Genomic DNA, 22,532 nt, shown 5'->3' on the forward strand with positions numbered 1-22,532 from the left:
TAAGGTTGGACCCCAGGATCCCTATGGGGAGGGTACCCCAGGACCTCAGGTGCCCCAGGATCCCTGTGGAGTTATGGGGGGGGCAGATACCCTGGGACCCCCATGGGGTTCTGGGGGTCTCTCACTGGGTTTGGCAGCCCGGGAAGGGGCCAGAGCCCCTGGCTCGGTGCCCCCCCCACAGAGGGGCTGTGGCCTCCCACATGCCACACAGGGGGTCTGCCCCGAGCAGCGGGCTGGGGCGGGGGGGGACCGTGACCCCCACCTCCCCCAGGCCCCCTGCTCCCTGCTGAGACCTGCCCCATTCGTCACACGCCACCGAGGCCGGTGACACGCACACCAGGGACCATCCCCTCCCACCGACCACGGGGCAGCGGCAGCCCCCCGACTTACTGTAGGACCTACCCAAACCCGGGGGGCTGCTGGGCCTCTCGCCTATTAGGGCATCAACCCCCTGGGCTGGGGGGTGGGGGGGGTGTTTGGGAGCAGCCTGAGCTCGAGGGGACCCCATTCCTGCCCCAATGCCCCCCTGCACCCCCTGCCCCACACACAGCTTGTCCCCCCCCCCCGTGTCGCCCCCCCCATGACATCTGCATCCCACTGGGAAACCTCTGGGTGCAGGGGCCGATGCTGAGGGCTCAGGGGGCTCTGGGCGCACACGGGGGGGGGATATCGGGGTGCAAGAGCTCCGGGTGGGTCCCAGCAAGCTGGGGGGGCACAGCAGCACCCGCGCTGCCTCCCGCGGCACGCGCCGAGCTGCAGCCCCCGGGGAATATTAATAAGCCCTTATGTAATGCCGTAGGTGTGTGCAGCACCCACCACCACGGCACCGGGGGACCAGGTGGGCCCCCCCCTGCCCCCCCAGGGTGCCATCCCCAAGCCCCCACCTTGGCCCACTGTCCCCAGTGGCTCAGCCAAGTCCCTGCCTGCCAGGCCATGTCACCTCCTGGCCTTCAACAGCTAGCACCCATGGGTGCTGCCCAGGGATGCGTCCGTTTAGCCTCTAAAAAGGGGGCTGTACCCCCTCCCATGGGGGTTCCCCACTTCGGTGGGGTGCCCTGTGGGTGCAGGGGGGCCACCCATGGGACCCCCATCTACATGCTGGGGTCAGCAGAGTGGGCTGCCAGCCCCAGCACATGGCGTGGGAGCTCCCATACCCCACTGGGGACATTTTGGGGTCCTCAAACTTTTGGGGGGCTCAAAGCCAGCTTAGGGGCAGCGCCTTGAACAAAGGGGGGCACCCCATGGCACGGAGAAGCCCGAGGTGGGGGGCACGGGGGGCGGCGGGCGCGGGAGAGGCCGTGGGCAGAGATGCACGCGAGACAAAGCCGTGCTGCCGGCGGGGAGCCTCGGTAGCTCGTTACCACTTAATATCGTGATTGATGAGCGCGAAAATAGACTTTTGCAGCAATCTGGAATAATCAGCAGGTTCTGGGCGTTAATTCGGGGGAGTTCAGCCCCTCGGGAGCGCAGCCGGAGGGGGGCAGCGGGGGAGTCCAGCCCGCTCCGGAGCAATTTTCCCCCCCCGGATGAATTAATAAAGCAATTAGTGCCGGATGAAGCGGCCGCATGCTTGTGCTCGACCGTGCCATCGCGGCTGCGGTTCGGTTTGGCTGCCGGGGCCCGCACGCTCGGCCTCCCCCCAGCCCTGGTACCACCAGGCCCTGCCAAGGGGGCTCTGCCGAGGGGGGCTTGTGGCCACGGCAGCCGCCGTTGCCCCCCCCCACTCCCAGCACGGCCGGTGACTCATCCCGGAGCAGCCGGCCGTGAGCGGAATGGCAACGGCCGCCCCGCCGCCTCCTTCCCTCGCCCCATTAATTTTCCCCCGAGATGCTGCACGGGAGAAAAATAAACACCCTGAGACGGGGGAAAGGGGTGGCGGGGGGGGGGAACGTGACTTGAAATGTCCTCAGCTGAGCAGGCGAGGGGAAACTGAGGCACGAGGCTGGCCAGGATCATTGCCGTGAGAAGTGGCAGCTTTAATTAAAGCTGGTAAATCCTGCCAGCAGCTCCACTCCCTTAATGTCCCAGCCCCGCAAGGCCCCCGCCATCCCCAGACTCTCCCAAATACCCATGGGGGACCTGCAGGAGGTTATTCCTGTTGGAGACATGAGGCTGGGCACCCACCCTAGGGTGCTGGGGCTGAGCCAGCCCCAAATATTCCCTGAGTCCCCCCCAGCCATGAGTCAGACACAGCCGTTGGGGGGGAAAAATGGTTTAGTGAAGGTGGCGATGGCTGGGGGACAGTATGGGGATGGTTGGGGACACCGTGGTGGCATCCAGCAGTTGAGGGAGGACCCAGGGGTCCCGACGCGGGGTAATTGCAGGGGTTTGAGGGGAGGGGGCAACATGGGGCCAGGCTCAGTGCGAGGGGACCCTGCTGAGCATGTTTTCCCGGCACACCTCGCGGTAAGCATTGCGGAGCAGGACGTAGGGGAAGCAGGTCTCCAGCATGTCCACTGTCAGGAAGGACGACTCTGCCACGATCTGAAAGAGGGGACACACACAGCATCAGTAGCTGCCCCTGCCTCAGTTTCCCCCCTTGCCAGAGCAGGGAGCCGGCCCCCAGCCCCTCCCCACCAGAACTGGGTGCTCCCTCCCCAGATGGCTCCCGTGCCCCAGCTCCAGATTGAAATATTTGCATTTAAATTGCTTTGCAGTGAGGAAAAGCGTTCCCTGAATACCAATCCTGGGTGGTGGGTGCGTGGCCCCCACCCAGTCAGCCCAGCCTCTACCTGGGGGTGTCAGAGCTGGATCCAGCCCCTCTACCTGGGCCCAACCAGAGCTGGGCAAGGGCTAAGCACCCAGAGCCAGCTGCCATCTGGGGGCTGGAGCAGCCTGGACAGAGCTGGAGCCCAGCAGAGATACGGAGCTGGGATGTGCCCACCAAGAAACAGCCCAGAGCCCACCCAGCAGCACCCCGGGGTCTGCCGTCACTCACCAGCTGCATCAGCAGGGAGATGGAGTCGCGGTTCCTGGCACGCACCTTGTCTGTCTCCTGGCCGAGCTGCAGGAGGCTGACGGAGGCCAGCTGAGGGACGGATTTTGATCAGCACTGGGGACGGTGCCCAACCCAGGGAGGGTGCCCACCCCCCGCCAGGCACGACTGTGGCCCCCGGCCACTCTCACCAGCAGGAACTCCTTGAGGTGGGTCTCGATGTTCTTGTTGTGGACAGTGAAGAGGGCGGCCGACACGTGGATGATGGCCTTGGCCAGGCAGTGGATGTTGTTGTTGTAGCCTGGGGATGCAGGTAGGTTGGGGACGCAGGTAGATTGGGGACGCAGGAAGGTTGGGGACAGCACAGGGTCTCAGCTGTGCCCACCTCCCTTGGCTGCAGTTATGGGGCACCAGCCCTGCCAGTCCTGGGGTCCCGCTGTCCCCACCAACCCTCAGCTGTGGTTATGGGGCTCCGACAACCTCGGGGATCCCAGCACACACAAGGTGCGACACTGGGGCACTGTGGGGTCACGGTCATGGGGACACAGCCAGGACTGGGGACACAGGGACAAAGCTGTCAGGGTCACGGCCAAGCCTCACCGTCCACTTCGGTGTTGTAGAAGGACGCCGGGTCGGAGGCCAGCAGGGGCAGGGACACGGCCACGAAGACCAGGAGCAAGCAGGCCACCTTGTAGTCCTCCTCCGGGGATGAGCCATCTGCCAGGGACGGAGGTGACACTAGACAGGGGTCCAAGAGGGGACCCCAGAGGACCCAGGGAGGTGACACAGGATGGGGGAAGCTGGCAGGGTCACAGATATCAGGGACAGCCCCCCACGAACCCAGCAGACCCCCACAGTACCTGTCTTGCTGCCAGCGAGGACATTCACCAACGCAGGGTCGACCTCGCAGGGGATCCCTGCAGCCGAGGCCAGCTCAAAGATGCTCAGGGTGACCTGGGGGTACAGGGACATTCAGGCTCAGGACTGGGGACACGGGGTGCAGCCAGGCATGGGGGACCATGCAATGCCACACTGCGATGCCAGGCAGTGCCCTGTAGCACCATGCAGTGCCACACAATGCGGAGGGTACGGGAGAGCAGCAACCAGCCCTGCCTGGGGACAGCTGTCCCAAGCACTGGAGGTGCCACCCTGTCCCCAACCCCCTCCGTGCCCACCTGGATGTCGGTGTCAGGGGTGACAACGTCCGTCAAACACTCGATGGGACCCATCAGGAAGGGGCAGTGGTGGGAGAAGACCTGCAGAGAGAAGGTGGATGCTCGCAGGGCTCCTGCTGACCTCTTGGGCTGTGGGGTCTGCAGGTGGGGGTCCCATGGGGTTGGGGGTCCCATGGGGTGGCGGGCACCCACCTCCCGCAGGCCCTGCTGGGCCATGGCACGGAAGCTCAGGATCTCCCCGATGATGGTCATGCGCTTCAGGACATTTTCAGCCGCTGCAGGAGAGGGGTCAGCGGGGACACGTGTGTGTGTGCACACCCATGTGTGTCTGCACACCCATGTGTGCCAGCCCCAGGCTCCCCCCTCGACGTGCCCAGTGCCACCCCAGACTCACAGGTCAGTCGGGGCAGCAGAGCCGCCATCTGCTCGGGCTTGCAGGAGCTGGAGCGCAGCTGGACCAGCGTGTCCATATTCTCGTTGACCAGCTTCTGCAGGGGACGTGGAGCTGGTGGCACCAGGGACACGGCGAGCCCACAGCCAGCCAGGGAGGGACAGAGGTGTCTTGGCCCCTCTGTCCCCTCTCCACACTGGCCAGAGAGCCCAAGGGACAGGCGGGAGGTTGGGATGGTCTCCAGGGTGTCCCTGCCTGCTCTGTCAAACAGTGCTCCAGAGCCCGGTCCCAGCAGCCCGACCCTGGTCCCAGTCTCCTGATCCTGGTCTCAGTCCCTACCCTGGTCCCAGTCTCCTGACCCTGGTCTCAGTCCCCCAACCCTGGTCCCAGCCCCCAGCCCTACCTTCAGCTCGGTGACCTGGGAGCCCACGTGCCACATGAGGTTGTCGCTCAGGAACTTCATGCCGTACGGCCCGATGAGCTCGGCCAGTGCCCGCATCTCTGCGGGGAGGGAGACGAGGACAGGGACATCAGTGTGGTTGGGGGGGTGATGATCCCCTCCCCGCAGCATCCCCGCATCCCTCACCTGAGACATCGGAGAATTCGGCAGCGCTGAAGTGGGGCTCGCCCTCCCGGGGCACCGTGGCAAAAGCCTGCAGGGCTGGGGCCAGGATGATGGCCCCTGTGCTGGCCTGCCGCAGCAGGGCCTCCAGGTACCTGAGGACACCGAGTTGCTGCCGCCGTCCCGCACCATGACCCACGGCACCGCAGGGCCACCTCCCACAAGGGAGGGAAGGTGCCAGTCCCGGCACAGCACCCACCAGTTGGTGTAGATGGTGGTGAGCGTCTGCTCGCCGGCAGCGTCGCGGGGCTGCGTCTGCTGCAGGAGGACGCTGCGGATGATGCGCCCCGTGTCCAAGCCCACGAACTGCCCCAGCGACTGGATGAAGGTCATGTAGGCGCTCAGCCCCACCAGCACCTCCGAGGGTCGGGCCACCTCCTGCGTGGCCTGGCTGTAGCCCGCCATGGCCACGATGGCCCTGCAGGGACAGGAGGGGGCTGTCTGGAGAGCCGTGACCAAGTGCCCCCTCCCCGGCAGTGCCCACAGCCCACCCTTGCCATGTCCCATATCCCTGGCATGGTCCCTACTTGGTGAGGCGTGTCTCCAGGTGGCTGCTGAGGTACTCGGCCGGCGTCACCGTGTGCTCGAAGACGGTGAAGTTGGGCACGTGGTTAAGGCTCAGGGACAGCTCAGCCAGCGTCAGGTGCAGCTTGTCCATGCTGGTGTTGGGGTGACAGGCACCGTCAGCCACACCGCAGCCCCGTGGGGACAACCCCACGGTCACGCCGTGCCCCCATGTCACACCATGCCCACACCCAACGGCTGGTGGCCACCACTGCCTGCCAGTCCCCTGCCCACCCTCACCAGCCCCGGCTGGCTCTCACTTGGTGGTCAGGGTCCGGTCCTTCCTCTGGCTCTCAGCCCCCGGCTTGTCCCGCTCGGGCTCCCCCTTCTTGGCCGGCTGCTTCAGGGTCTTCTTGTTGCGGGCTTTGCTGACGGTGGAGGCGCAGTGCTTGGGCAGCAGCTGCCAGAGACGGGCAGCGGGTTACCATGAGCTGTGGCACCGAGGACAGCCCAAGCAGGGCCTCCAGGACCAGAGGCCACCATCCCCAAGGTTGAATTGGGGGGGACACCCTGCCAGGTCTTCCCCCGCAAAGCTGTCCCGAGGCTTTGGAGAACATGGAGGCCAAGGAGACCACAGAGACCCCAGAGGCCACAGAGACCCTGGAAGCCACAAAAAGCCACCAAAAGCCACCAGAAGCCTTGGAGACCCCAGAGACTACAGAGATCTTGGAGACCATAGAGACCCCTAAGGTCACAGAGATCCTGAAGGTGATGGAGATCTCAAGGTCACGGAGACCTCAGAAGCCCTGGAGACCCCAAAGGCCACAGAGATCCTGAAAGTCACGGCAACCCCAAAGGCCACGAAGACCTCTGAAGCCCTGGAGATGTAACCCTCACCTGCTCGCTGAGGTTGTGCTGCTCGGCACAGGCATCCATGACACAGGTGCTGGCCTGCCGGGCCATCTCCTCCAGGAATTTGTTGCACAGCCCCAGCGCTATGGCCTTCAGGTGGGGATACTGTAGGGGGAAAGCCACGGTACTGTCACGGCACAGCATGCGGACCGTGGCCACATCTGCAGCGTGCCACCAGCTGTCCCTAGGCCACGGGGCTGCCATCGTCCCCTCCACAGGTGGCAGGGCAGCAGCCAGCCATGGCTGGCTCTACATGGACCCCTGTGTCCCCCTCCCATGTCCCCTTGGGCAGCAGGACCCACCTCCTCCGGGCACATGGGGTGGATGCAGCGGGAGAAGTGGCTGCAGAGCAGAGGGAAGGCGATGCTGTAGCGCAGCATCGAGGGCTCCTCCATCGTTGCCAAAAACATCTTCTCCACGGGGCGAGGGTAGAAACTGCAAGGATGGGGGTAGAGGGGCAGAAGGAGGGGGCAGGGAGGGCAGGAGAGGGGATTTGTCTTTCTGGACACTCTGTTCCTGTGCCATGTGCGTGTTGTCCTTGTCCCCGTGTCCATGTGTATGTCACCTAACCTTGTCCAACCTCTCCCATGGGTGACATGTCCCCCACAGCCACCTCCGTCCCTTCCCACACCAGTCACCCAGCACACATGGGCACCTTTCCATGCATGCTGGGGTGCAGGACGTGGCTCAAAGACCCCCAGCCAGGGTCACCCCCCATGACTGTGGGGAAACTGAGGCAGAGCAGGTGGCTACGCTCACCACAGGTCAGAGAGGTCGGAGGCCTCGGCCAGCAGCTCCTCCAGGGAGTCGAGCAGTTTGGTGTGGAAGACGATGAGGTTCATGACACGACCCACGTCGTGGTTGGAGACCAGCGGCAGCGAGGCCTTGGCCACGCTGGTGTAGGCCTGGGGGCACAGCGGGCTCAGGGTCATGGCAGGGCAGGGGAAGAGGACGAGGACAAGGACAGGGATGGGGACAGGAATAGGGAAGGGGATGGGGACAGGGATGGGGAGAAAGGAAGGGGATTGGCACAGGGACGGGAACAAGCATGGAGATTGCGATGGGGACAGGGACATGGACAAGGACACGGACAGCGACAGCACCTGCAGCCGGAACCAGTCCAGGCGGAGCGGTGTGAAATCAAACTGCTCCTTGTCATCAACTGCGGGGAAAGAGAAATGTGGGGAGTCATGGCTGTGGGGAGTATCACTCTGGGGGTGCTGATCTGGAGGTACTGGTCCTGGGGGTGCCAGTTTGCAGGTGCCAGTCTTGGGGTGACAATGCCCACTCCACAGGATCCCCAGGAGCCGACATCTCCCCATTGCCCCACAAGCCCATGCCTGGGTGCCCAGCACAGCTCAGGATTGCTGCAGGGCTCCTGGGACATGGGGGATATCAGTCCTCAGGCAGTGCCAGGGTCATGCCAGGAGGGATGTAGCCCATACCTTCCTTGACAGAGAGAGCCGAGAGGGAGCTGACGAAGGATGACAGGATGATGGACTCCTCCTCAGGGCACACAGAAAGGTTCTGTGGGGTCGGGGATAGGGTCAGGATAAAGGACAGACAGGATAGGGCACAGGGGACAGGGACAGCCCCAATGGGGGACAGATTACCCCCTGCCAGTGCCCCGTGGTACCTGTATGACTTCACTGAGAACCAGGGCATCGAAGCGGGCCAGGTACTGGACGTGGTAGCGCTGCAGCACCCCGACGTGCCGCCGCACCAGGCTCCGCAGCTGCTCCATGAGAAAGAGCAGCTCCGCGATGTGGCTGCCACAGGAGCCGCCGGTCAGAGCCAGGTCTGGCTGTGCCCCCCAAGCCCCCCCAGTGCCAGCTGCACCCCGGTGTTGCCCCAGGGCAACCCCCACCATGACATCAGCCTGCCCACGGCTGGGGGTGGCCCCCATGGGCATGGATCCCCCCTGCACAGAGCCGGTGCCTGCATACTGTGCCCACCTGTCAGCAAAGTCCTCAGGCGTCTTGGTCTTGGTGACGTGCTCGGCGTGCCGCACCAGCCAGCTCACCTCGTCCCGGCAGAAGGACAGCGCCATGAAGACGAAGAGAGCCTGGGCAGAGCAGAGGAGCAGGATTTAGAGGGCACCAGGCACGGGGTGCTGCCACCAGGCACTGCCACTGGATTGGTACCGATAGCCCTGGGCACTGTCACTGCATGGAACCAGGCTGGCACCAGCAGTACCCCCCACACAGACCCCACCCGCACTCATTTCACACCCCCGGGCACATGCAGAGCCTGGCACCCAGCACCCTGCACCCACACACCCCCTGCACCCCAAACCCTGCCCCTCCAGCCCCCCACTGCCCCCTTGCTCCCGTCCTCACCTTGGGTCCCAGCAGCCCGGGCTGGTCCTCCAGCAGCACCTCCAGTTCCCGCACAGCCCCACGCAGGTACGCCCGCCGGCCCCGGTGCAGGGAGCCACTGCAGGGGGGTCAGGGTGGGGGTCAGGGCCAGGGGCACCCAACTGACCCCCCCCCAGCCACCCCTCTCACCCAGTGGGGACATCACAGGCACCATGTGGCAAAGGTGGGGGCTATGGCACAGGGCCAGCACGGACCTGATCGGGGCACCCCAGCCCCTGCCCCCCAGGGTGCTGACACCCCCCCAGGAGCTCCTGGGACACCCCCCACTCTCTGGGACTCATGGGACCCCCAGGACCCTGCAATCCTTTGCCCTGGGACCCTCCCCAGCTCCCCCAGACCCGTTGACTCCCCACTGAGTCCCCAACCTGTGAGCCACAGCGTGTTCCTTGCACTCCTTCAGATCGGCCACCCGCTTCCCATACCTGCGAGAAAGTCATGGCCAGGCAGTGCCAGGCTTGGCACCCAGGAGAGCCCCTGGCACAGCTCCCAGCCCCTGCACCCAACACAATCCCCCGGCACACAGCACAACCTCCTGGCACCCTGCAAAGTTTCGTGGCACCCACCAGGGCTGCTGGCAGAGCCTCCCCAGCCCCTGACACCCACCACATCACTCCCCCGGCACCCTGCACGGCCCCGGCGTTGGCACGGCCATTACCCCTTGAGGCTGCTGAGCAGCTCCTCGGTGACCTTGTGGACCTGGAGGGCTTCGTCGCGGAGAAGGGTGACGTAGAGCGAGCCCTGCAGCGCCAGCCGCCACAGCTCCAGGCACTGTGGGGACGAGCCCAGAGCCCCCGGGCACACCAGGAACCCCACTGCGGGCACAGCCGTCAGGCAGGCAGGGGCTGCCCATCTTGCCAGTCCCACAGCGGGCAGGGGGATGGCCCGAAACCGGGAGCCAGGCTGCCCACGTTGGGGCTGGGGACCCGCGGGCATCGCAAGGACTCACTGAGGATCCAGCGCTCCATCACCTCCAGGGATAGGTACTCACAGGCCATCTGGGGACACAGGCGTCACCGCGTCACCGTCCTCAGCCCTCCCACAGCCTCCCCCAGGACCTGCCCCAGTCCCCGCGGTGCGGTGGCACTCACAGTGTCGGAGCTGGCAGGGCTGAGCATGGTGCCAGTGGTGCTGAGCAGGCTGAGGAGCTGGTCGCTGCGCCACTGCTCAGCCCCCTGGTTCCTTCGGGCGAAGAGGAAATGCAGGGACAGAAGGGCGCTGGTGACAGCCTGGGGGACAGGAGGACATCGCGGGGGAACTAAGAGATGGATTGGGGCAGGATGTGGCCCCGCTGGCTGGGGGGAGCCCCATCCCACCTTGGTGTGCGGCCCAAATTCCTCCATCAGCTTCTTGAGGGGGTGGTCGTACTCCAGCACCATCTGTCCCAGGCGGGCGAAGCTGGGGTCACTGCAGAGATGGTGGCACAGGGGTCGGGGACGGTCCTCGAGGCCAGCCCCAGTGGGGACAGTCTGCGGGGACAGCCCTGGTGCGGACAGCCAACCCACCTGGTGCCGTGGCTCATCTCGTGGGCGCAGTGGTACATGCCGATGAGCAGCCGGCGGTCCTCGGTGCGAGCCAGCAGCAGGATGAGGGACACATAGGTGACAACCAGGTCCAGGTAGCTCTTGGTGAAGTCGTAGTTGATGTGCTGGGGAGGGGACAACCGTGAGCGCGTGGGCACGGCCCGTGGCACCCCCCAAAGTACTTCCCCTGGGACCCCCGGTGCCCCACTCACGATGTCGAAGAAGCACTGGCTGGCATCAATGGTGTTCAGCAGCTCGTAGACATGGTCCTGGCAGGGAGAGGACAAAGGGCTGTGTCACTGCTGTGCCTGCCCCCCCCGTGTCTGAAATGCTGGCACTACCTCCCAAAACCCCTCTCTGCCCCCCACCGCATGCCCCAGCTCACCCTGAACTCCAGAACGTCCAGGAACGAGTGGTAAAAGGGTCCCAGCGCCCGAGCGATGTCCCCCTTGTCCTTGTGCACCGGCCCCAGGTGTTGCTGCAAAGGGACAGCGGGGACACCGGGAGTGGGGTGACCCAGGGAGGACACCCGGGGAGGGGTGACATGGGACAGGGGTTGGCAAGATGATCAAAGGCGGGCGATGGAGTAGAAGCCAGGTGGTGGTGACACAAAGTGGGGTGACAGGGTGACATATGAGGGCCAGGGTGGACACTGGATTGGGGCAACATGGGGTGGGGATGGTGAGGACACTGGGGATGGGGTGACACGGGGTGGGGGGCAGAGGGGACACCCAGGTAGGACTGACACAGGATGGGGGGGGGGGACAACAGGGTGTTGGGACAGAGGGGACACCCCAGTCCCTCACCGTGCTGCTCCGCACATCCAGGTGAGGAAACTTCTTGTTGATGAACTTGACAGAGGGCTCCATGGCCTTGTCGCTGAAGAAGGGCAGCCGTGTCTTGGGATCGGAGCAGGTCTGTAGGGATCCCCCAGCATCAGACCCCCCTAAAACTGCTTCCTGGCTTCAGAGCCCCCCATCAGACCCCCCTACCCCAGCAATCCCACCACCCTGAGTTTCTTCACAACCCTTGTTCCAGGAAGAAGCCAGGCTCTTCCCCATTAGATGGGGTGGTGTACCCTGGTGTCTTGTACCCCAACCCTCCCCCTCCCAGGGGACCCAGGTACCCTGCCCCCCCCCACCCTGCACCCACCTTCTTGATGTTGTATATGCGGACCAGGACGCCCCGTCCCCGGTCATTGAGGATCGTCAGCTTCTCGGCGAACTTGTTCTGGTAGACAGAGGGCAGCGACATGGTGGCGACGTGCAGGGAGGGTGGGGGGTCACCCCGTTTCCCCCACGTCCCCCGTTCGGCTCCACGGTCCCAACACCCAACTTCCCCTTCTTGGGTTTCCTGGGCTGGTCCCCGAGCTGGGGCCACCACCACGTGACACCACCACCGCCGCCACCACCCCGTGACACGCCGGAGCCTGACGCCATGGCTGTGCGACGCCGCGGCTAGTTAGGTCCAGCCGCTGGCCACGCCGCGCTGGCCACCGCTCGGTGACACCGTCCAGGTCACAGCAGGAGGACACGGCTGACAGCCGGGCAGTGCTGGCTACGGCCATACAAGCACCAGTCCCATGCGTGCTATGCTGACCAGGACCGTATACCACCGGTCACCACTGCGTGACACTGGTCGCAGCCCTCGTAACGCTGGCCGGAGCCATGTGGCACCAGCCGTGGCCCTACAACAGCACCCAGGGTCCATATAAGACCATCCAGGGCCCATATACCACTGCTCAGAGCCCATATAACACTGCCCAGCCCCACATAAAGCTGCCCAGGGCCTATATAGCACCGCCCAGGGCTGATATAACATTGTCTGGGCCCATATAGCATCTCCTGGGGCTCATATAGCACCGCCTGGGCTCCTGTAGAACCACCTGGGCTCCTACTGCACCTCCCAGGGCCCATATAGCATCACCCAGGGCCCATATAACATTGTTTGGGCCCATATAGTGTCTCCTAGGGCTCATATAGCACCGCCTGGGCTCCTATAGAACCACCTGGGCTCCTACAGCACCTCCTGGGGCCCATATAGCACCATCCAGGGCTGATATAACATTGTCTGGGCTCCTATAGCATCTCCTGGGGCTCACAGAGCACCACCTGGGCTGCTATAGAACAACCTGGGCTCCTACAGCACCTCCCAGGACCCATATACCATTATCTGGGCCCATATAGCATCTCCTGGGGCCCCTATAACATTGCCTGGGCCCATATAGCACCGCCTGGGGCCCATATAACATTGTCTGGGCCCATATAGCACCGCCTGGGGCCCATATAACATTGTCTGGGCCCATATAGCATCTCCCGAGGCCCCTATAACATTGCCTGGGCCCCTATAGCACTGCCTGGGGCCCCTATAGCACTGCCTGGGGCCCCTATAACATTGCCTGGGCCCCTATAGCACTGCCTGGAGCCCATATAGCACCTCCCGGGGCCCATATTACACTGCCTGGACCCCTATGGCACCTCCCGGGGCCCCTATAACATTGCCTGGGCCCCTATAGCACCGCCCGGGGCCCCTATAACATTGCCTGGGCCCCTATAGCACCGCCCGGGGCCCCTATAACATTGCCTGGGCCCCTATAGCACCACCCGGAGCCCATATAACATTGCCTGGGCCCCTATAGCACTGCCTGGAGCCCATATAGCACCTCCCGGGGCCCATATTACACTGCCTGGACCCCTATAGCACCTCCTGGGGCCCACATTACACTGCCTGGGCCCCTATAGCACCTCCCGGGGCCCTTATAACATTGCCTGGGCCCTTATAGCAGCACCTGGGGCCCATATAGCACCACCTGGGGCCCATATAACATCTCCTGGGGCCCACATTACACTGCCTGGGCCCATCCAGCATCTCCCGGGGCCCCTATAGCACCGCCCGGAGCCCATATAACATTGCCTGGGGCCCTATAGCACTGCCTGGGGCCCTTATAACATTGCCTGGGCCCATATAGCACCACCTGGGGCCCATATAACATCTCCTGGGGCCCACATTACACTGCCTGGGCCCATCCAGCATCTCCCGGGGCCCCTATAACATTGCCCGGGCCCCTATAGCACCGCCCAGAGCCCATATAACATTGCCTGGGGCCCATATAGCATCTCCTAGGGCCCTTATAACACTCCCTGGACCCCTATAACACCTTCCGGGGCCCCTATAACATTGCCCGGGCCCATATAACACCTCCCGGGGCCCTTATAACATTGCCCGGGCCCCTATAGCACCGCCCGGGCCTACCCAGGCGCCCGGGGGGGGGGTGGCCGGCCCCGTTGCCATGGCGACAGCGGAGCGCGGCAGCCCCCGCAGGCCTCGCCGGAAGCCGGGCCCCGTTGCCGTGGTGACGCGGCGGCGCGTGAGGCCCGTTGGGAGTCTGTTAGGCCGAGCGGCCGGGGCCGGGGCTGCGGCCTGCGCCCCGCCATGGACGGTGAGGAGCTCGTCCCGTGTCCCTACGACAAAAGTCACCTCATCCGGGTGTCCCGGCTGCCCTACCACCTTGTCAAGTGCCAGCGGGTATGGGGGGGGTCGGGGCCGGGGCCTGCTGGGGGCCGGGGCTTGGGCCTACGAGGGGCTGGGTCTCGTTGGGGGCCGGGACCGAGGCCCGCTGGGGGTCAGCCAGCTCTGAGGTAGAGGCTCCCCCTCACAACGTAGCGCCTCTCACCTCTCCTCGCCCCCCCCCCCCCAGAACAACCCGCAGGTGGCCCGCACGCTGGCCACCTGCCCGTTCAACGCCAGGCACAGGGTGTCCCAGTGCAAGCTGCAGAGCCACATCGCCTCCTGCCCTGACAAGCGCCAGACCGACCTCCCCCACGGTACAGCATGGCCCCCCACCCCTCACCACCCCTGTGGCTGTGCTGAGCTGTGCCCTCCACCCCCCAACTGTCCCCTCTGTCCCCACAGAGATGGACAGGTCCCTCGGCAAGAGGATGAAGCAACCGGAGGTCCCCACGGCCTGGGAGCCCCCACCGTGCCAGGAGGACTGGGACGCTGGTGAGTGTCCGCAGGGTGCCAAGCAGTGCTCCTCCCCCGCTTGCCGTGTCACCCCAAGGCTGGCATGTCCTCATCTCATCACCCTTTAAGAGCTGGAGGACCTGGAGGATCGCCCGCCGTTCATCTTCAACATCAGGGAGAATAACCTGCTCCTCCCATGCGACAGGTAGGAGCCCGCAGGGCCGGGGACATCCCCTCCCTGGGTGCCCACATTTGGGTGTCCCCCCTGCGGGGTGCTGCCCGCACTGACACCCCTGGTCCTCTCTTGTCCCCCAGCTCTGCCCCGGCAGCACCCACAAGCTGGAGCCAAGGCAGGGGAGCCACAGGATGCCCTGCGGTGGGTGCGGAGCAGTGGTCACAGGAGGGACGGCGGACAGTGGCGGCAGGACCAGGGCAGTGCCCGTCTCTCCCCCAGGACTGAGGGGACCGTTGTGCTGGGGGGGCTGTGCCCCTTCAGCTGCTGCGGGGAGTGATCGTACCCACAGGTTTTAAATGCATGTTACAAATTAGCTGCCTGTGAGTGTGTGTGGTGTCCTGTCACCCCGGGGGGTTGGGACAGAAGGGACCTTGTAGGGTGAGGACTGGACCACCCCATGGGACGGATACTGGGGGCACCCATGGGATGGGGACCCAGGGGAACCGTGTGACCTGGAGATGGAGGCACTCTGGGCACAGGGACCCCAGGGGACCTCCAGTGTGGGCACATCGGGGCCCCAGCCTGCCCTGCTCCCCTTGGCAGGGCTCCCAGCCTGCCCTGCTCCCCCCACACTCCCCTTGCTGCCCTCCCAGCACACTCTGCGCTGCCTGCCCCTTGTGGCACTGGCGAGTGGGGCCAGGGTCTGTAGCCCCACTCCAAGGGGGCTCTAGCACCATGGGGGGAGGCGGAGGACAACAGCTCCAGTGCACAGCAGGCTGTCACCCCGCCCAGGCCTGTCTGTGTCCCTATAACACACCCAGAGTGTCCTTGTAACCCCTGGGCCAGGCCATATCCCTGTCACCCCCTCCAGTGTATCCCCATAACCCCCTGGGCCACCCCGTGTCCCTGTCCCCCCCCCAGTGTGTCCCTGTATCACCACAGCCTGTCCCTGTAACCCCCCTGCCCTGCCTGTGCCCTGTCCCCCTCCAGCGTGTCTCTGTCCCCCCAGGCCCCCAGCGCCCCACTGTCCCCCTCACCCCCTCCCCAACCACCCCTAATCTTGTGCTCTGGGGGGGACAGCAACAAAGAGGATGACTGGGACTGAACAAGCTCAAGGTGACCCCAACCCCCACTCTGGTCCCAGTGCTGGGGGGCTGCTACCCCCCCAGGGCACCAGATCCCCACCCCAGTCCATCTCCCACCAAAACAGGCGTTACCAGGCAGGGCCTGCCTGGATTTTGGACTGCGGGGGGTGCTATTTTAGTGCCTTTGCGCAATGCGGGTGCCTCGTGCTCAGGCTGCGTCTCTGGGGCATCAGGCCCTGGGTTCCCCGCCCGAGGAGGGGGGGCCAGCTGGGGAAACCTCGTTAACCCCCCCGCCCCATGCAGTCCTCCAAAAGATGTGTTGTCCCCCCCTCACTGCCAGCCTGGCGGTGACACACCCGTCACACCCAGACTGTGCTCAACACCAGCATCACCCTGGGAACAGGGGATTCCCCCAATCCTCCACACACACCCCCCCCGCAATTCCTTCTCCCCTTCTCCTTCCAGTGGGATGTCTCTGGGTGCTGGGGACCCCACGGAGCCTCCGCCGCGCCGGGAGGTGAGGAGAGCTTGGAGGAGGCGACAGATTTGGGGCGGTATGTGTGGAAATGGGAATGCATGTGTCACGCTGCTTTTCCCGGCCGGGCTCCCTGCCCGCCCCACCGCCGCCGCTCGCTCCCCAGCCTCCTCCAACACCCCGTCATCCAAGGCAGGCAGCAGGGACCCCGCAGGGCTGAGTTTGGGGGGAAAACCTGCTTCTTTTTTTCTTTTTTTCCAGCAGTTCACGGGGCGGTCAGATATATATCTTTCCCCGGCCGGTGGGGGGGAGCGCGCGGGTGGGGTCACGCTGGTCCCTCCTGGCCGGGCAGAGGAGGAGTGATCTGGTGTTGCAATTAATTCCTCCCTCGCCAGTGCCAGAAATGCAGCTGCAGAGCGGTTTTTATGCGACTAATAACTCCCGTTAACGTACATCTGGCAGGAGCCGCACATCCTGGGCTCGGCCCATCTGGGAGACGCTTTTCCTCCCTCCATCTCCAGTCCTGAGGCTGAACACTGAATCGTCTAGCAGCGGCTGCTCCTTCCTCAGGCTTTAACCTGCCAAGCGCTAACCTTTGCCCGAGGCTGCCTTTTTTTTTTTTCTTCACCCCCCAGACATGTTTTAAACCCATTTATTGAGTTTAGGGAGGGGTTTTTTATCCCCCCACAGCTCGGCACGGAGAATCAAGACGCGCCCGCCCGCCTGGGTTTATCTCGGCAGAAGGCTTTCCCCCGCGCATCCTCCCCGGTCGCAAATCCCATCCCTGTGCAGAGCTGGTGCTTCCGCAGCGGTGCCTGCTTCCCCTCGCCGAAGAGTGGGAATGTTTTCCCCCTGCGCTGCCTGCTCTGCCCGCAGGTGGAAAGCCATCCGAATCCCTCCCTGCTCCGTAAGGGTTAAGGAGGAATTTCTCCAGCTTTGTTGCCTCGCTTGTTTAAAAGCGTCTGACTGCTTCGGCTCTGCCTGACATCTCTCCCCTGTGGTTTCCAGAGCAGTTTCATGTGTGCTTCGAACCGTGCCAATAACGGCCTTGCAACACTTGCCGGGAGTTTTTGCTCGGAGGGTGGATCCAGCCGGGTAGGTTGGAGGGCTGGCTTATTTTCATCCGTGAGCCGGATGGGAAATGACAGGCGTTTCCCCCCTTTTTCCACCTATTTTGCCGTTATTTTCTCTCGTCGAGAGCAGTCATGGATCCCAGAGAGCGGGAGCCCCCCTCGCACTGCTCCTCGGTGGAAGCCATCGGGTTTTCCCTGCTACAGGGACGCGAGGAGGTGGGGAGGGAGAGTTGGGCTTTTTTTGGTGGTGGCGCAGATATGTGTCACCTTCATCATCCCCTGAGGCGTCCAGCCACCGCTGCGGAGTGGGCGAGCCCTGCCGTGGCACAGCCGCACTTCAGGAATGGCAGTTCCTGGCTCCCACCCTGCTCCCCCCTTCCAGGACGGTCCCACCGTGTCACCTGGCTTCTCCCCGCTACGGTTTTGGGGAGATTTTATGCCTTTTTGGCCTTGCCCCACGTGCTTTAACTGCTTCTCCCCGTTCTGTTCTGTGCAGTGATGAAACACCCTGTGTGCCCCCACCCTCGCACGGCTCCTGCAGCCCCGGAGATTCCTGCTGAGACCCCCCCGGTACAGGCAGGGGTGACCAGCGCCACGTGGAGATGCGGAGCTGTGAGTACCGGCTCTGCCTGAGCAGCCCCGGCCGCACCAGTTCCCCAACACGATTCCCAGGAAGAAATTCCCCTCATCTTAACCCACGTTGTTCTCCTGCTGTGATTCAGCACCCAGCATCGTTCTCTGACTGGTTTCTACTGGAGGGGGGATGGACGCACACAAAAAAACCCCAGCATTTACTGTCAAACTGCGTCTGAAAGCGGCAGGAAAAGGAAGAGGGCAGGAACCGGCGAGCGTCTGGCGGTCGCAGGCAAATGGCAGCACCGAGGCCCGGGCTCGCCAGGGGCTTTGGAGTCGCCAGGGTGGGAGCCACAGTTGGGGGGTTCAGAGAAGCCCCATCCCCTCAGCAATCCCCCCCCTGCACCCCAGCAGCACCCCAGCCCCGGGGAGGGGGGATGCCCCAGCAGGAATCCCTCCCCGTGAAGCCCTTTTGAGGCTTCTTTTTTTTTTACACCTTTTGCTTTTTATCTCTGCAGCTCATTGGGATCCCTCCTTCCTGCCGAGATTTGGCTCTCGCTACCCACTCGGGGACAGATCCTGCCCCAGAGTGGGCACCTCCAGGGCTTGGCCCCAGCTCCTCCAGCAGCCAGGCTCTGCAGGGCGAGCGGGACTCCTTAAGGCAGGAAATTAGGCGGAAAAACAACAAATGCCCAGAAACAGCGGGGCCGGGTGAGGAGGGCTGGGCAGCGTCCGGCCCCTGCCTCGCCGCTCGAGCACTAAAACTGCTGTTTCTGGCCTCAAAACGCCCCGTGCTTGATTCCAGGTTATCACAGCCATGTTACAGGGTGTTTTACCCAATATTGGGGTGCTGAAAAGGGTCAAAAAGGGGGTGGGAGCCTTTTGGGGGGGTGGGGGGTGTCCCCATGCTGCCTGGGAGGCAGGGGGCAGCTGGCCAAAAATGAGGTGGGGTAAAATGGTCCCTGTGGCCCCAGCCAGCCCCTGCCCTTCCTTGGGGGGGTGACCCAAAGGGGGGTGAGACCCAAGGCGGGGGTCGTGTGTGTCCCCCTGCCCACAGGGCAGGGGCTGGTGGAGGCGTGTGTGAGCACACACACATGTGGTGGGAGTGCACGTGTGTAAAGGCGTGTGCATACCATGTGTGAGTTCCCATGTTCCCACCCCCAGACCTCCCCGGGCGCTACCCAGGAACGTGCACACACTTACACACGCGTGTGCACACCCCTCCCCAGCCCTGCCGTGCCCACGGCAGGGCCAGCGGTGCCACGAGCACACACGTGCGTGTCGGCCACAGCAGTGCCACCTTTGCCCCGTGTCCCTGCCCGTGCCTCTGCCCTGTCCTGCCTGCCCCCCCCCCCACCCCAACCCCAGCACAGGGGCCCCCCGGGGCTGGCCGGGTGCCCGGCTCCCCAACGCCTGCGGCCGCCAGCGCCTTTTTGGGAAGCAGCCGGCGCGCGGGGCCGCATCCGCGCCCGTCCCCGGGCTCTGAGCCAGCCCCCGGGGCGCCGAGCCAGCGCCCGCGCCCCCCCACCCGGGGAAACTGAGGCCGGGCACCCGACGGGCACCCTGGGTGTCCCACCCGCACCCCCACCCGTGGGTCTGCCCCGCTGTCACTGGCGAGTGCGGCCCCCCACCCATTGGGGTACCCCGGTGTCACCCTACTTGTGTGTCCCCCCCCAAAACCCATGAGGGTCCCCCACCATGGCTGCCCCTGGGCCCCCCCCCCGCAGCCCCAGGCGCTGTCCCAGCCGGGGGGGGCTGGGGGTGACGTGGCCCCGCCGTCGGCCCAGGCTATATAGGGGCTGGCGGCGGCAGTGAGTCAGGCCCAGGGCCCCCCCGGGCCCCCCCCCAGCTCCCGCGGTGACTCAGGGACGCTCCCCGGCACTGGCCATACTTAGCCGGGAGCATCCGAGCCCTGACCGCGGCGTCAGCACCCCCCCCCCCCTCCCCAAACCCGGGGTGGGGCCGTGGGAATGGGGGGGGGCATGGGGATGGCACCCATAGGGTGTCGGGAGGTTGGGGGGGGGGGGGGCCATGGGGTGTCCTGAGGATGGGGGTCACGGGGATGGCACCTACGGGGTGTCGGGATGGGGGGTCATGGGAATGGCACCCATGGGGTCTCCTGGGGATGGGGACAATGGGGACTAGGGGGGGGGGGGCATGGGGACACCACCCATGGGGATGAGAGTGGCCCCGGATCAGACTCTTCCAGGCCCAGGGTGGGGGAAACTGAGGCACGAGTGGGGCAGCCTGTGGCCACGGGCACCCGCACAGCCCTTGCATGGGGACGCGGGGACACGGGGACGAGCGTGTACAAGGGGACAGGGCCGGGACACGCGCGTACACACGAGGGGACGGTGTTCGGGGCACACGCGTGTGCACGAGGGGTGGTGCCAGCGTGAGGCCGGGCGTGCGAGGCCGTGCGAGGGCAGGAAAGGCCCCGGCGCCAGCGCATTGTTCGCCACCGGCCGGTCACTTCCCCTGCCCCCCCACGGCCGCGGAAACGTCCCCATTGTCCCCACGGGCCCCGTGCCCACGGGGGGGGCACACGCACCCCTGCACCCACACTGTGTGTGCAAGCTCCCACTCTTCCCTCCACCACCCACCCCAGGGGGGGTCAGCAGCGGGGGGAGCACCCACGGCAGGGTGCTGAGCAGAGAACTGAGGTGTCCGGGACCTGGGTAGGGGGCCGGGGGGAGGCCCTGGACGCCTGGGTGTCCCCCCCCCCCAAGCCCCCCGAGCCCCCGGCCCAGCTGCGGCGGGCGCCATTGCATCAGCGGCGCAGGAATGCGGCCGGCCCCGCAGCAGGCGTGCGAGGCCCCCGGCCCCCCTCGCACGCCCCCTCGGCCCCTCGCACACTCGGGCACCCGCCTCGCACGGGGGCCGGTTGGGGGTTTTGGGGGGTGGGGGGGGTGTCCCACCCAGGAGGGGGGGTCCCCACCCTTTCCACGAGCACACGGAGGAGCGGGCAGCGTTTGCACACGTGGAGGGACGCAGCGAGCGTGCGGCAGTTGCACACGCGGGTTGGAGGGAGAGGCTGAGCGTGCACCAGTTGCACGCTTGCGCGGCAGGAGATGGTGGACGTGCGGCGTTTGCACACTCGCGGGGGGGGGGGCCCAAGCGTGCCCCGTTTGCACACTCGTGCCGAGCGAGACCCTGCGCGTGCACCGTTCGCACGCTCGCGTGGAGACGGCAAAGGTGCCCACGGGGAACACGTGGGGGGCACCACAGCCCCTCGCACGTAGACCCCACGCTGGGGTGGGGTGCCGGTGTGCCACCCCCGCCGTGTCCCCCTTCCATGTCCCCCCGTGGGGGGTCCCGACCCCCCTGCACAGCCGCGTGGGAATGGCTCCAGCTCCAGCTCTGTTTCCGCTGTTTCCTTCCAGGAAGCGGCAGCCGGATCCGGCCCCCCCCCCCGTGTCCCCTTCCTCCCCGCCGCTGTCCCCCCCCCAAGCCCTGTCCCACTCCTGTCCCCCCGTGTCCCACCCCTGCTGCTCCTCCCCAATGTCCCGTTGTCCCCCCCCCGCCGTGTCCTCCAGTGTCCCCCACTGGTGTCCTGTGTCCCCCACTGTGCCGTGTCCCCCCACGTGTACCCCCATGTCCCCTTGTGCCTCTCCCACCTGAGTCCCCCCATGGTGTCCTGTGTCCCTTTGTCCTCTCCGTGTCCCAGTACCCCCAGTGTCCTGTGTCCCAGTGTCCCAGCATGCCCTGCTGTCCTGCCCACCCACACCCCCCCCCGTGTCCCCCATGTCCCCTCATCTCCCCGTTGTCCCAGTACCCCCCAGTGTCCTGCCTACCGTGTCACCTGGGGTCTCATCCCCTCTGTCCCAGTCCCCTCACTGGTGTCCTGTGTCCTCAGTGTCCTGTGTCCCCTCACTCCCCCGCAGTGTCCCAGTTCTGCCCCCACAGCGTTCCAGTCCCCAGTGTCCCACTGCCACCTGGGCCCCCATCTCTCCCGGTCTCTCGGTGTCCCCACAGTGTCCCATTCCCCTCTAGTGTCCCCCCAGTGTCCCAGTCGCTGGTGTCCCAGTCCTTCCCGGTGTCCCCGTCCTTCCCAGTATCCCAGTCCCCCTCAAGTGTCCTGGTCCCCGGTGACCCTGTTCCCAGTGTCCCAGTCCCCTCGGGTGTCCCAGTTCCTGGTGTCCTGGTCCTACCCGTGTCCCCCCAGTGTCCCCGTTCCCAGTGTCCTGGTGCCCCTCGAGTGATCTGGTCCCCAGTATCCAGTGTCACGGTGTCCCACGGGTGTCCCTGGTATCCTGGGGGTATCCTGGTGTGCCCGGGGTCTCCCCATTCCTGATGTCCCAGTCCCCCCGGGGTGTCCCGGTGCCCCTCGGGTGTCCCCACCCCTGATGTCCCGCTGTCCCAGTATGTCCCGGTGTCCCTCGGCTGTCCCAGTCCCTCATGTCCCAACGCCCCTGGGGTGTCCCAGTGCCCTTCGGGTGTCCCAATCCCTGATGCCCCACTGTCCCAGTATGTCCCAGTGTCCCTGGGGTGTCCCAGTGCCCTTCGGGTGTCCCAATCCCTGATGCCCCACTGTCCCAGTATGTCCCAGTGTCCCTGGGGTGTCCCAGTGCCCTTCGGGTGTCCCAATCCCTGATGCCCCACTGTCCCAGTATGTCCCAGTGTCCCTGGGGTGTCCCAGTGCCCTTCGGGTGTCCCAATCCCTGATGCCCCGCTGTCCCAGTATGTCCCAGTGTCCCTCGGCTGTCCCACTCCCCGATGTCCCAGTGCCCCTCTGGCCGTCCCAGTATGTC

General features: G+C 65.2%; 2 protein-coding genes across 7 annotated transcripts; one reads left to right on the forward strand and one right to left on the reverse strand.

Moving 5' to 3' along the window:
* Positions 1–2,005: 2,005 nt before the first annotated feature.
* NCKAP1L (NCK associated protein 1 like) lies at positions 2,006–11,786 on the reverse strand. Its single transcript, XM_075049524.1, has 31 exons — positions 11,590–11,786; positions 11,244–11,354; positions 10,823–10,915; positions 10,650–10,706; positions 10,420–10,562; positions 10,231–10,321; positions 10,006–10,143; positions 9,864–9,912; positions 9,573–9,729; positions 9,283–9,339; positions 8,879–8,975; positions 8,495–8,604; positions 8,176–8,308; positions 7,985–8,066; positions 7,643–7,701; positions 7,299–7,444; positions 6,842–6,974; positions 6,525–6,644; positions 5,948–6,087; positions 5,651–5,782; positions 5,323–5,541; positions 5,088–5,218; positions 4,905–5,002; positions 4,505–4,598; positions 4,303–4,385; positions 4,111–4,191; positions 3,796–3,889; positions 3,536–3,652; positions 3,127–3,236; positions 2,939–3,028; positions 2,006–2,484 (listed from the first exon to the last, which is right to left on the reverse strand). Exons 1-31 carry the CDS (start codon positions 11,689–11,691, stop codon positions 2,359–2,361), a joined length of 3,393 nt encoding a protein of 1,130 aa, XP_074905625.1. The 5' UTR covers positions 11,692–11,786; the 3' UTR covers positions 2,006–2,358.
* A 2,019-nt stretch (positions 11,787–13,805) lies between these two features.
* GTSF1 (gametocyte specific factor 1) lies at positions 13,806–18,553 on the forward strand. Of its 6 annotated transcripts, XR_012653391.1 has the most exons (11): positions 13,806–13,962; positions 14,135–14,261; positions 14,350–14,439; positions 14,530–14,605; positions 14,716–14,924; positions 16,126–16,214; positions 16,826–17,042; positions 17,144–17,230; positions 17,705–17,820; positions 17,931–18,125; positions 18,300–18,553. XR_012653391.1 is itself a non-coding variant. In XM_075049925.1 (5 exons), exons 1-5 carry the CDS (start codon positions 13,870–13,872, stop codon positions 14,858–14,860), a joined length of 531 nt encoding a protein of 176 aa, XP_074906026.1. In that variant the 5' UTR covers positions 13,806–13,869; the 3' UTR covers positions 14,861–16,100. The 6 variants fall into 6 exon arrangements, 1 of the variants encoding a protein (XP_074906026.1); XR_012653389.1 differs by lacking the exon at positions 17,931–18,125; XR_012653390.1 differs by lacking the exon at positions 18,300–18,553 and having other exon boundaries at positions 17,931–18,291.
* The last annotated feature ends 3,979 nt before the right edge of the window (positions 18,554–22,532 follow it).

Source organism: Buteo buteo, chromosome 17, assembly GCF_964188355.1.
Source record: "Buteo buteo chromosome 17, bButBut1.hap1.1, whole genome shotgun sequence".
NCBI classification, from domain to species: Eukaryota; Metazoa; Chordata; class Aves; order Accipitriformes; family Accipitridae; genus Buteo; species Buteo buteo.

Bases quoted from the DNA above. Each gene is read 5' to 3' on its own strand.
- GTSF1 (XM_075049925.1), top strand. From the start codon at position 13,870: ATGGACGGTGAGGAGCTCGTCCCGTGTCCCTACGACAAAAGTCACCTC. The intron at 13,963-14,134 runs GTATGGGGGGGG...CCCCCCCCCCAG, and splicing joins ACCTTGTCAAGTGCCAGCGG to AACAACCCGCAGGTGGCCCG. The intron at 14,440-14,529 runs GTGAGTGTCCGC...TCACCCTTTAAG, and splicing joins CCAGGAGGACTGGGACGCTG to AGCTGGAGGACCTGGAGGAT.
- NCKAP1L (XM_075049524.1), bottom strand. From the start codon at position 11,691: ATGTCGCTGCCCTCTGTCTACCAGAACAAGTTCGCCGAGAAGCTGACG. The intron at 9,913-10,005 runs GTGAGTGCCACC...CTGTGTCCCCAG, and splicing joins GCCCTGCCAGCTCCGACACT to ATGGCCTGTGAGTACCTATC. The intron at 9,730-9,863 runs GTGAGTCCTTGC...CTGTGCCCGCAG, and splicing joins GATGGAGCGCTGGATCCTCA to TGGGGTTCCTGGTGTGCCCG.